The 14,614-nt window shown below is 32.7% G+C and overlaps 1 protein-coding gene across 1 annotated transcript; it reads left to right on the top strand.

Annotated features, from left to right (window-relative positions):
- The first annotated feature begins 2,800 nt into the window (after positions 1 to 2,800).
- On the top strand, positions 2,801 to 8,297 carry TRAF4_1 (TNF receptor-associated factor 4). Its single transcript, XM_051208648.1, has 3 exons — positions 2,801 to 2,956; positions 5,094 to 5,382; positions 8,103 to 8,297. The coding sequence occupies exons 1-3, from the start codon at positions 2,890 to 2,892 to the stop codon at positions 8,191 to 8,193; spliced, it is 447 nt and encodes a 148-aa protein (XP_051071323.1). The 5' UTR covers positions 2,801 to 2,889; the 3' UTR covers positions 8,194 to 8,297.
- Positions 8,298 to 14,614: the final 6,317 nt, after the last annotated feature.

Here is a 14,614-nt window from a genome sequence, read left to right as displayed (position 1 = left end):
CTTGAAGTTGGATGTTAAATCCTACTCCAGTGGAATAGGAGCAATGCGCTTTTCTGGTTACATTAAAGTTACACCTTGGGTTTAGTACATAACCTGGCTTATCCTACAGTGGCAATCAAGTGAATCTACAACCCTGGTAACTAGCTAGGATAAATACATTTTTACCAAAGCAGTACATTTTGGAGAAATTTTAACGAGGAATGAAGTTATAACACTGACATATGACCCTTCATAGTACGCTGGTGACTAATCTACACCAGCTACCCATGACCTTGATCAGGTTTGGCGAATCGATTGGCTCTCAGCCGTACATCGCAAAAATGACTTAGTTCGATTAACATTTTGGCCAGTGCACAGAACCATCTCACTGGCCTGACATTTCTTCAAAGATGTCGACAAATTCCATATGTTAAAAGTTAGTCTGGGGAGTGATTGCTACAGCAGTCGGATATAGAACTTTTAACATAAACGGTAAAATAGTAGCCGTTTAACTGTAGCCGATATTCTTGTGTGTTTCATTCATTCATCAGTCGAAGGGGGATGGTGTGAATGCTTTACGTTAATTCAAACCATTCAATGACTCTCTGTCATGCCCAGCCCTAACCATGTTGCAAGAATAACTCTTAGAGAAATGGTAGAAGCATCCAGGAATAATGCTGTATGTTAGCCAGAATATGTTGAAGAAGTACGTAATATGATCTCACTATCACGTGATTTTATTAATGCTATTCATTGACCGACACTCGTAAGTTTTCAATGTTCTTGACCACTTTCATCAATCGATCAACGTGCAATGATCAGTATCCTACGATATGGATAAGACCAACTTGAGAGATAAGTTGACTAGAGCTCAATTTGACTCAACTGTCTCGATAATATAATATATGTATTTAGCACAATAAAAATCCAGGAATTATCTAAAAGCAATCTAGTTGCTACGAATGAATCAAGATGTGAAAACAGAAGACCATCAAGATGAGTGAGTGTATTGCATCAAAATATGCTGATTATTCGGAAAACATTTATCATTTGATTCAAACACCATGACAGTAGGGTTGTGTCGGCAGAAAAATTTAAAGCTTGTATGACCAATAAAAAATATCTGCACATTATAACACCAAAGGCTTTAGTAAAATCATAAAATGACCGAGACTGAGATCAGAACACAGAAACACCTACTACGGCTTACGACGACACCGTAAATGAGGCACCTACCCCCGCCATGTTTACATAAACGCAGACTCTGTGGGTACGATATAACTCCAGCCCACTGTACATACTTGTGACACTTGATCAAATTTACAAGCATGTAATGAGTCGACATGATAGACTGAGATTAAAAATTGTATAAACTGACACAAAACTTAATACTTATGTGGCTGTTATATGCTTCATTATAAACGTATCGGTTACACAGTAAGTATTTATCATACTTGTCAAAAGTTTCATTCATGTACAGTTATTTATGTGCGTGCTCATGTACTATAACTACTCTGATGACCGTACAACACAAACAACGTTGTTATGGAGATATATTAGTAAAAGTAGGTACAAGAAATAGAGTACGACCACGGCCCAATGAACGAGTCCTTGACGTGCAACTGATTGATACGCGTTGGTTTGCCTTGACTTTGATGAGGATTGGTAAGCTATTTAATGTTCAGTGATCTGACTGCCGGGTGATTTAGATATGGGCCCAGTGACATTTCACTGGCCCTACAATACTCCCCATTAATATATATGCTCTGTGTGGAATTCGAAGATGCCGCAACAAGGTCTGTAGGATAGATACTGTATTGAACGAGAAATTTAATGCTATTTGTTGCATTTACTATTTCATATAAATTAGTATGTAATCGCTGGGGTACACACATAAATTATTCGTGAACATCAAGTCCGTCTTTTAGTGCTTCATACTTGATCAAATCCAACTTGAACCGGTCACTGAGGTTAGATTGTCTATATGGGTTGTGGTTAATTATGACGAAGCCACTTGCTTGTGCAATGGGGTGAATTTAAATTCACTTGGTATTGTTTTGTTTATATCTTCTCATTGAGGTTTAAGACTGCTACTGATCAGTCTGTTATTGGCATATGTGCATACTGTGCGTATGCCTCGATATTGCCCTAATTCATAAGCTTTTATAAGCAAAGATGGATAGTGGCTAGCAGTGGAATTCGGGACCCGCGTTTCGTCCTGTTTGGGACTCGTCAGCTGGATGTACCTGCATCTTAGAGTTGATGTTCACTCTGGGACTCAGTACCGCTCGCCTAAAATGTCATCGCGTTATCCACTTAGCATCTGAGTCCTGGTAGGCACTTGTCCCAAATAGGACGAAACGCGCATCCTGGATTCCACTGTTAGCCACTACCCATCTTTGCTTAAATGAAGTAAATTAGTAATTAACTCACAACGAAAGAGAAAGAACGAAAGAAATAAGGAGATGGAACATTTTTCATGAAAGTTAACCAATCTATTTAAAAACGGGAAAAGGGCATTTATATATAAACAATAAAATCTTTTTTAATGTATCTATATAAGCTTTAGTTAAAATTTCATTTTGCCATATTATTATTTATGTACTGTTTATTTGATTGTCCGGTTATATATAAGTACATATATATAAACCACAAAGTTCATTCTTTTACATTCATAAAGAATAATAGATACCATAGTATCAAGTAAAAAACACACCATTAGAAAACTATTTCTTAAAAAACACCGTAGCAACAACAATGTACATAAAATGATGATTAGTTGCTATGACATCCATAACATTATAAAACTCTATTCAAGTAATCTAATTATATATATAAATGCATATATGAAAACCGATTACCTTTTTACATAGTGGAAATTTTACTAAAGAAAGGGATTAATTAATTTTTATGAATGAAATTAATGTTCTGTCAAAATCTACTGAAGTACTTAATGATAACGTAGATGTCAGTAAAGGTAAGAAAATATCGATTAATTAAAACCGAGTAATAATTTATTTTTATCGCTGAAAAACCCCCATTATATTAAAACACAATTATATGAACGAAGAATATTCTTTTCAATAATTTTTCATCAGGTTCTACAATTATAAATCCAAATTAATAATCCATAAAATTGGCCAGATTTAAGACAGAGTGCATCAGTTACGATGGTAACATATGAATCAAGGCTTGTTTCTCATATAAAATCGACTCGTTAATATTTGGGTGACAAATATAAAGTGTTAACTTGAATCAGTTTATAAGCTAAATGAAATTGTGCGACAAATGATCAGAATAAATATGGTCAACTTGAGGTGAAAGAGAAAATAATGGAATAAAAATCAGAAATTACGTAAGATGTAGATTAATATAAATTAAGTCAAAGTAGATTTAGGGGTGGATACTGAATAAATTGCTCAAAAAAGGTTATCAAGTGTAATAATAATAAATGATAAAGGGAACTGTGTGTATGTAATAATAATAACAATGATATTAATAATAATAATAATAATGATAAGATAAATTTGGGATATAAAAATGAACATTAATCAATTACATCACGTTAATTGATTAATGTTCATTTCTGAACAATTTATTCAGCATGCACCCTATTTACTATATCTGACCTAATTCATTATTAATTCGGATTTATGAATTGTAGAACCTGATAAGAAATTATTGAAACGAATATTCTTTGTTCATATAATTTATTTGTTTAAATCAAGTTGGTTAGTTAGTTGACTGAACAATAAAATTTGATCGAATAGTTTCACAATATTTGGGCGCCGAGTTAATGTGAAACATTAAAGAGGAAGGAAATATCTCCTTGAAAAAAATTTGAATCAGATTGCCCGACAAAACGTTGGATTTACTTCAAAATTCATTCGCCGAGATTTTAGAAACTATAATTATCCATTCAATAAAATCTCTTTAAATTTAGCCAATCATAATTCGGTTTTTTTAAATAAAAAAAAAATGGTTTATTATTATTATTATTTTATGAAATGAAGAATATGATAAATAAGATATAGAAAGTATTTTGTAAGCCAAGAATTCTGTTTAAGAATTTAACATTTAAAGGTTCATATGTAAACTTTTCAGGTAAAATATCAAGTCACAAAAACGGATGATGATAATAATAGTGAAATATAGAATAATCTTGACATGTATATGTCATTCAAATAGCTGTTTATTGTGATATAAAAAAGGAAGTTATATCAATTATTATACCGAATTTACAATAGTTTGATAGAAAAGATATTCTCATTTAGTAACCTGTTATAAATTAGTCATTATGATGTCGAAAGATTAGTTAGATATCATTATCTTCCTAAAGTAGTAACTGTACACTCTTTAAAACAACATAAAATGAATATAAGCAAAGATAGATGATGGCTAGCAATGGAATTCAGAATGCGCGTTCCGTACTCTGGGACTCGAATCCAGTATTTTTCACTTCAAGCACCATCATATTATCTACATGGCTACTGAGTCCTGCTAGTTACTAGCTTGCGCAATGGAGTGAAGTTTAAATTCACTTTTTATTGTTTATTTGTATCTTCCCATTGATGTTTAGGATTGCAATTGATCATCATCTATCTTTGCTTATAATGTTTGTGAGTTAAGTCAATATCGAAGTAATCCGTATAGCATACGCACATGCCAACAAGAGACTGATCAATTGTAGTCCTAAATATTAATGGGAAGATTCAAACAAACAATAAAAAATAAAAAAACCAAATATGTTTAACACTTTTCAGAAACATGAGTTGCACTAACATTAATTGATCATTGATAATGAACTAGTTTACACTTATTTAGTCTTTAAATTTGATGAAATTCTATCAACCATTTATAATGAATGATTACTTTGTCATGAATTCAGTTGACAGAAACTAATACATTTGCATACTGATGAGTTTATTAATTTCTCAAAGAGGCAATGATCATGATTAAGTATTCAATTTATTATTATAAAACATATGTAAAAGTTCAGTTGTTTTGATTTCACAGAAACCAGATGTAAATCGTTTTAGCTTGATTGTAATTTTACGCAGTACATTTGAATAAATATTTAGCACTATTACCATAAATTTATCATATTCGTACAGAAACTAAGAAACGTTTGGCGCGAATGAAAAGTACGACCAATAGAAAAACTGATCCGTTGAATACATCGAAACTACCCAATGAAGATGAAGAGCCAAAATCGTCGGAGACAGTTAAGGACGAAATCCATGGAATTGAATATAAGATAAGTCGTGAACCAGAGATTGTATTCGTAGACCAGTTGGATAATGCATATAGATGCGTGAAATGCAACCGTGTATTGCGTGTACCATTTTTATTTGAAGATTGTGGACACAGATGCTGTTCTGGTTGTGTACCGGATATATTCAGGTAGGTCAAAATTAAAAATGAACAAATTCTCCAATTCATAAAAATTACTGTCGTAGTTGATGGAGTGTTATAAGTGGAATGAAAACGAAAATGATATGGTAATCATATCTGAATTCCATTTAAACATTACGAAATAACTTTCGATCTCTCAACATCACATATTCACCATAAAGTGTTAAAGGGAAGCATTCACGTCAACGAACAGCTAAATGATTACCTATGTACAAATCATTAGACAAGAAATATTCACAGATATAAATGCATAATAATCATATGAATTCATTTAATGAATTCAAGTGTATCAGTGTATCATCATCAACATATTTGATGTTAACAGTTGGTCAAACTAAAAGGTAATACAGATTCGAAATTTCACTGTTGATCTGATGTCAACTGGATAGAAATTTTGCATACTAAACATGGTGTTTCTCTCATAACTTCCTCATCACATTCCTCTTGTTGATAACTTTTGAAAGTAGATCTCAGTCATTCAACCACGGTGCACCTACCGTTGTAGAAAGAAACCTTTCAGATATGGTAACATGTGATTGAGTTTCATCGCAAGATATATTGAAATTAATGTTGTGTTTCGATGAGAAATCACTCAGTCGGTATTGAGTTGAATCTTGTTGACAGATATCACTGTTAGTTTTAATGAAGCGTCCAACTACACGATTGATGTACGTGTTAAACCAAAGTTCAAGAAGACATCGACTTGTCTAAAGAACGGTTGTTTTATTTGAGGAGCACAAACATACATTGATCACTATCTCAACTCGTGAGAAATCTGGATCGATTAACGCGTCTGTGTGTCTGGGAAGAGAAAGGCTTCGTGTAATAATAACATATATCGTAATAATAACACACCATAGCGTAAATGACAGCCGATAATCATATCGAATGTTAAAGACAGTTAGTCAACAGCCGAAATCGGAAGTAAGACCACACAAATCTGTGAACTGTTGCGTTTAACCAAAGATCCAAGGAATATACAAAATTGAGAATAACTTTCACAGGAGTTTAGAGAAAGCAGTTGTATTAGTAAATACAGGCAATATCACAGGTCAATGAAAATGCTTTAGCATATTACACAGCAAATAAACTTGCGTTACACCATACGTCTACGAATTGTTAGCAATAGAACTGCTTACCGAATATTGACAAGTAATAGTAAAAAGCAATACACAAATTACAGGTTGGATGAGGAGAGAATGGAGACAGAAAGTGCAAACCGACTTAACGATAACACCCATCATTTCCTCACTTCTCAGTAGACTTATCAACTGACCGACTGTGGTGTCAAACACGCTTTCCAATATCAACCATCCAATCAACATCAATCATCATTTGGATCTCTGTCAATCAGTGTCATCAACTAAATTACAAATAAAATGCTTGACTGACATCAACGCTCTAATTCCAGTTCAGTCAATCCATTTACATGAAACTACGAAACTGTCAAACATTCACATGTATGTTACACAAAGTGTTCAACATACACATTATACTATCTGAGATATTGGCACTTGAGTGACGTGCTTTGTACATGTGGATTATATTATGACTGGAGATGAGTAGAAACTTGTGTGTCAACTAATGCATATGGTTCATGTGCTTAATCTATCTTATTCTGATTTGTAAATGAAGAATTTTTGATTGCGTGATTATTTAATTGGATGTTTAGTTAGACAGACTGTGAAGTATTTTGTTGTTGACCACTCTGAGTGTAATTCCGAAGAGCAAGTTATTATTGCCAGTCTAGTTTTGTTCATAATAATGAAGTTAATTGATTTATGTATCTTCCTGACATTTCGGGATTTCAAATGAAACTATTGTTGTATGTACTAAGCAAACACTTGTAAAGCTCCATTGGTTGGTTAATGAAGTTCATATTGTATGTCAGATACATGTCCTAAGGGAATATGTAAATGTATATAATGAAATAATGATAAGCATTTGTATAGCATATGGAGTGTAACCTGTTACTATCGGTATTTGTAGTCTTGTGACCGTCAAATATCTGTTTTGCATCAAGTGAAATGTGATAAGAGCAGACCAACAAAACAATTTACTTGTTTTATTTTAACCGGGAAAATTTGAAAAAATGTATTGAGCAATTTGGGAGTTTCTTAGTTACGAATACTTATGATTTTGATAGTTGTCAAAACACTATTAACTATCTGATAATTATAAACAAAGATGGATAGTGGCTAGCAGTGGAATCCAGGACGCACGTTTCGTCTCGTCAGCTGGATGTACCTGCATCTCAGAGTTGATGTTCACTCTGGGACTCGAACTCAGTACCGTTAGCTTCAAACGCCATCGCGTTATCCAAGTGAATTAAACTTTACCCTATCTGATAATTGCTTATATCCAGTTGTATAACTATCCTATTACACATGCACTAAATAGTCTTTACATCTATCTCGTCAACTTAGAAAGTATGAGAGGTGAGGTTGGAGGAATGTTTCTTCGCGATATTTACTGATTATTATAAATTTAATGTTCATTCCTGACACAACTAAAAAATTCTATAGTTGAAGCTTTTTAAGCTCTTAAGTATTTTTCCAACATGAGCTATTGTAAACAGGCGTTCATACCTCACCTACATTTCAAACAGACTTGTATGAAGCACCGCATAAAATTTAAAGAAATATATTTACAATAAACCGTTTATGATGATTGACCTAATTTTAAAATAAATCTTCTATTTATGATAGAGCAACTTCAAAATGCCCAATAGACAAGCAAAATCTGAAAAAGATCGTGTTCATTTGGACAAAGCATTTCAAGAACACATGGATGGGTTGAATGTGAAATGTTCTTATCATATTGAAGGATGCTCATGGACAGGAATTCTCAGTGAACTAGGCTATCATCTCAGTCAATGTGAATATAGAATTGTCTTATGCCCAAATGAATGTGGTACAGAATCTCAAGTTAGTTAATATGACAAAACATATGGATGTAAATATTTTAAAAAAATGCTTTAAACTGATTCTGTGTTTGGAATTATCCTGGAGACGAACCAAAAATAAATTTGTAGGATTACTTACTCACTTATGCCTGTTACTCCACGTCGAGGAGCATAGACCTCCCACCAGAACTCTCTATCCAGTCCTGTCCTGGGAAATCCTTTCCAGTTCTTTCCAGTTGCTGTTCATCTTTTTCATGTCTGTTTCCGATTCTCGACGCAGTGTGTTAGTAATAAATAAAAACATGAATTACTACTCTTATAATTATGCCTATTAGAGAAGTTTAAAAATGAGAATTAGGATAATTTAGATGTTGTATATTAGCATTCAATTGTAATTGAGGCATTTACTTAGATCTATTCATCATTTATCATTTAAGCCTTCCTTATACAGTTTGATTCAAAAGACATTAATAATTAGTTTAATTGACATAAAAGTAAGTATCTCCAACACACTATAAGTGAATGAAGTAGTCATTTATTTATATCAAAATAAAATGTGTCATTTTGTTAGCAAAATATGAGCTTTTTGATGGAGTTTTGTTCTTTGAGCCCCCAAATGCTCTGGTACGGCCGAGAGTTGGAAGAGTCCGCTCTTCCTCTCGAAATGCTCTCACATGGCCACGTCTATATAGCGTCTGCCAGGAAAGTCCTACTCACTGCCTTCAAGTGGCGGGGTTTTTTACGAAATAGAGAGGACGAAAAGCGAATGTCCGGCGCTTTAACCGGATCTCAAACCAAACCATTGGTGCACATGGGCTCCAGTATCCTGCGGGAACAAATGGCATATGAACCAATTGTTCGTCACCAGCTTCCATGGGACTGCATCTCCTGATGTTGCTCCACTGCATTGTGGATCAGACCTTCAGGTCGAAGGCTCGGGGAGTGGTTCCCTAAGAAAATCACCTGCTTCGGTTTGGGCACCCAGGCAGTATCACAGCCCTCACACATATCAAATGAAATTTGTGTGGCGCATATACATTTGGTGCCTCCTTGTACCAATATCTATGTGTTAAACTAAATAAATAATGAATAAAAATTTGTTCTTTGAGCTGGATGATTTGGTCGTGGAGCTTTCATCGTTCTTCTAAACGACATCCTCAGCACAAACTTATACCATAAAAATCATCCATCTGAGTTACAAATCTTCTTCACCATCTCAAAACATGAACTCGTATTGGAACCAATTTTTACTTTTCATTTCTATATATAATAACATTATCAGTAAATGAAATATTAATCAACAAGATTTATTTTTCCTTTTTTTTTAAATATTTTTCAATCTATCTGTAAGAGAAAATCTATTGAGAATCATATTAGAAATGATTGTTTAAAACGTATTAAACAATGCAAATTTTGTAATGTGAAATATATTGCTGAAAAAGAAATTGAACATACTAATAATTGTCGTGAATATCCAGTATCATGTCCAAATAAATGTGAAAAAATTAAAATTCCAAGAAGTTTAATTACAGAACATTTAAAAATGAATGTTCTAGACAAAATATACGTTGTCCATTCAATATTCATGGTTGTGAATTTCGTGGTCTTAAAAATAAAATTGATATACATTTAGAAAGATCACTTATAGTTCATTTAAATTTACTCAATTTATCTATACAACAAATGTCATTGTTAGTGGAAACACAAGTAAGTTAAAAAATAGATTAATGTTGCCTTGATTCTAACACTTAATAACCTCTAACCTGTTCTTGCATATATATATATAGTTATTATTGTATACCTTTGTCATTCCAATCATTTACATTCATTTATGTCAACTGTTTCACACTATTTCTTATCTCAATGTAAAATTCTATTACATAATTGGTTGTAAGCAGCTGATGAGAAACCTCGAAATATTATAAATTCATACTATTCTGCATCAATATTTGTTCTTGCTTTATTTAAAGGGAACTAATTGCATGATATAATAATATACTGTTAAGATATTTTATTTTAAATCATTTAAACTGATTTCTTTAATTAGATATTCCTATTATTTTGTAGTAATATCTTATTATAATTACATTTTTCTGAATTTGTGTAAATGAAACAATCGTTAATAGATCCGACTTGATAGTTAGTTCATATGATTATGAAACCTGTACTGAACAGATCTTTCTACGAATTGATTAACAAATATAGTTCATCAATGACCAATAATCACTATGATATGAGTCTCGAAGCAGTAATTGGCTGATATATAATGAATAGTTATAATAATGATTTTAAATTGATGTAAAGAAGTGTGCAGTTACAAGTACTTGCTAAAAGGTAGAAAATTCAAAATTAATCACTCATAATAATACAGTTTATCATCAAAGTTTCAACATTCAAAGAAGATAGTTATACTAAGTAAAGATAGTGGTTAGCAGTAGAAACCAGGACATAGGTTTCGTCCTATTTGGAACTCGTCAACTGGATGTGCCTGCGTCTCAGAGTTGTTACTGACTCCGGGAATCGAACCCAGTACCGTTCGCTTGAAACAGAATCGCGTTATGCGTTTACTTATTGAGTCCTGATAGCCACCTGCTTGTGCAATGGGGTGAAGTTTAAATTCACTTGGTGCTGGGTTTGAGTCCTGGAGCGAACATCAATTCTGAGATGCAGGTACATCCAGTCGACGAGTACCAAGTAAGAGGAAACGCGCCTCATGGATTTCACTACTAGCTACTATCCATCTTTGCTTAAAAGCTTTTGACTTCAGGCTATCGGCACAGGATTCCTATATGCCAACAAGAGACTGATCAATTGCACTCCTAAATAACACTGGGAAGATACAAGTAAAAAACAACACTAAATGAATTTAAAATAGTAATAATAGTTTTTAACTTTTAAATTTAAATACTTTTATTCACAGTGTTTACCGTCGCTATAGAAAAAGATTAATAGAATAAGTTTACTCGGCGATTTAAACCATCATATGTAATTTAGGCCACAGTAATTATCAAACATGTTTAAAAACCAATCAACTATTAACTAATATTATACTAAGATTTATTATTTAGATAATATATTTAATCAAAAGGTGACCTGTTATTCTAGAACCACACGAATACTGACATATAGATGTTTATGGTAAAACAACACTTGTTAGAATACGTTTTATACAGAATAGATGGATTATGACCAACAGTGTAATTCAAGATGTTCATCTCATTCTATTTGGGATTTGTCAGCCGAACTTACATCCATCCGAGTATTATTGTTCACACAGGGATTAGAAAATCATTTGGAAACTATGAAAAATTTCATTAATTTGAATGGTTGTGACATTCGACTTATTGTATATTTTTGTTAACTATCAATACATTACTAACTATTTTTTATAGATTTCAGATATGTTCAAGTTACTCATTAAATTGTAAGATACCATTGTTTAATTATCTCTGACGAATATAATTTATATATGCGATAACATCAGTAGAATGTATAAACTAAATTAACATTTCTGAGAAGATCACAATGCATTCATGTTACAGTACTAATCTCTTTTGATCGACATATTATGCAACAGTTAGCCATTCGCTAACAATGATGAAGAATAGTAGTAGTAGTAGTAGTAGTAGTAGTAGTAGTAGTAGCAGTATTATTATTAGTAGTAGCAGTATTATTATTATTATTATTAGTAGTAGTAGTAGTAGAAATCCAAAATTCTCCTTTTTAGTTTAAGCATTCAAATATCTTTCACTAGGTGTCTAGTAATTGATGAACTACATATTTGTAACCGTATTTAAAACTCTGGGTTCAATAAACATCAAAGAACGGTATATGTAGAATACTTTTATGTAGCTGTAGTTTAATAATATTTCTGTCTACTTGTTTTTAGACGAAGTCATATGCAGAAGTCCGTAATTCATTAGAGTCTCAGATAAAGCGTGTCACAGCATTAGAACAATGTTCGGAGCCCCTTTTCTTTGGAAAATCGATTCATATGCTGAAAAATTAAACAATGCTAAATCTGGTAAACAAACTGCTCTATTCAGCTCTCCATTTATACTCATCGATATGGATATCGAATGGCTTTGTCTGTTTCATTATATGGAAATGGAGATGCAAGAGGAAAGTATATGTCAGTATACGTTTGTCTCTTTTCGTGGAGATCACGATTCATTATTACAGTGGCCATTCTCGCATCAGGTAAATAAATGGAAAATGTGTTTTGCAATATTTTTGGTTAGCGTTTTTAGCGAGTTAGTTTTCTGGGATGGGGACGCTAACCCCATGCCCAACCCGGGCTTGGAACCGGCAGTAACTCTAGAAGAGCTACAGGCGGAGAACATATGGAACTCAAAACAACTTCCAACCAATATCAAAGTGAGAATCTTCAATACCAAAGTCAAGGCAGTTCTACTGTACGAAGCTGAAACTTGGAAAACTACAACTACCACCACCAAGAAGGTACAAGTATTTATAAATGGTTGCCTACGCAAGATACTCAACATCTATTGGCCGGATACCATCAGCAACAGCCTTTAGTGGGAGATAACAAATCAGCTTCCAGCTGAAGAAGAAACTAGGAAAAGACGATGGAAATGGATAGGACATACATTACGCAAATCGTCAAACTGCATCACGAGACAAGCCCTAACTTGGAATCCTGAAGGAAGGCGGAAAAGAGGAAGGCCAAAGAACACATTACGTCGGGAAATAAAAGAAGATATGAAAAGGTTGAACAACAATTGGAAAGAGCTAGAAAGGATTGCCCAGGACAGGGTTGGATGGCGAATGCTGGTGGGCGGCCTATAATCCTTCACACGGAGTAACAGACGTAAGTAAGTAATATACTTTTGCAAGCGTTTAATTACAATGAATAATCTAGGCTTTGATTTAGTCTTATACTCTGAATAAATAAAAAATTTAACAATGTCCAATATTTTTCTAAGTTCAGCCATTAAGAAAGTATACACCACATTCAATACCAGTTAGTACTAAATGCTTTAGCAAGAACAGGAAGTGAAAAACCTTAATCATCAATAGAAAAACATATGATTGAAACATAATACATATAATTGATATTAAGACAGTTTTTAAATGGTGTATAAGAGTTCCTAAGGATGAATGCTTAAGTTAATAGGAGTCATAGCTATCAAACTGTTTTTGCATGTACAGAAACAACTGGACGTAATCCTGAATCTATCCCGTTAATCCTTGATCTATTTTACTACTTAAGGCGGTGTGATAACTTCTCATTTTATTTTAACATATTTTCTGTGCTTATTTTTACGATTATCACTTTATATTTATTTGTAATTCCATTAAATTAATTTTTATGATCAATGTAGGATTGTGAAGATTGTTGAATTTGATTAAGTGGCTTGTCAAGTATATATACAATTAGATTGTTTGGAATATCTAGCACAAATATATCACTATTATCAAATCGAATTCGACTTCTCATTGTTCTGTTGAAATGTATAAAAGGGACTAATTACTTTGAATAATAATAATTCCAGTTAAAGAAAGTATTTTTTCAATCATCTTAACAGTTTATTCACATCGAAATCTGTTGGATTGACAAAAGAACAAGAATACTAAAGAAGTGTAAATGAAATACATCCTACTATATTACGTAAAGATAATAATAATAATATCCAATGAAATATAATCATATTTAAAAATACTGAAGGGTTTTGAACTAATATACGAAAATTAGTTAGGTAGTAGTGTAGTGAAGGAGAACATACAAGTGCGGGACAATTGAATGTATTTGAACACAAAATTATTGAATCTCTTGGTGAAATCTGAGAACCATACAGTAAATAATTCATTTGTAAAATATCATCCAATTGTGTCAGACTTCATTGTTCCTTAATTTCCACATCAACCATTCTTTGTTATCTTTCTCTTTTCTTCAATCTTCTTGACCTTTTGCCTTTAGGTATTTCACTTTCAATCGGTGATACATACTACTTATATCTATTGATATCATTAGCACACACCATAGTAGGTTTTTAACATTTTAATGTAATGCATTCAATAAGACTTTTTATAAATGATTTTATCCTATTCAATTTTAGTTAACATTTACATTGATTGACCAAAATCCAGAGATCAATGCTCGTAAACCAATTGTTTATACAATTAATCCTAGTTTAACTGGTGATTATAATCAATTTTTGGGTAAACCAATGAATGAACGAAATTCATGTTTTGGTGCTCCACGTTTTGTTAAATTAGAGTTGATGGAAATGTCAACTTATATCTTGAATGATGAAATTTATTTAAAAGTAACAATGAATATGGATCAAGTAG

Source organism: Schistosoma haematobium, chromosome ZW (assembly GCF_000699445.3).
Source record: "Schistosoma haematobium chromosome ZW, whole genome shotgun sequence".
In the NCBI taxonomy this organism is placed as follows: Eukaryota; Metazoa; Platyhelminthes; class Trematoda; order Strigeidida; family Schistosomatidae; genus Schistosoma; species Schistosoma haematobium.
Note: the sequence above shows the minus strand (reverse complement) of the source record. Positions and strands in the feature narration are given on the sequence as shown.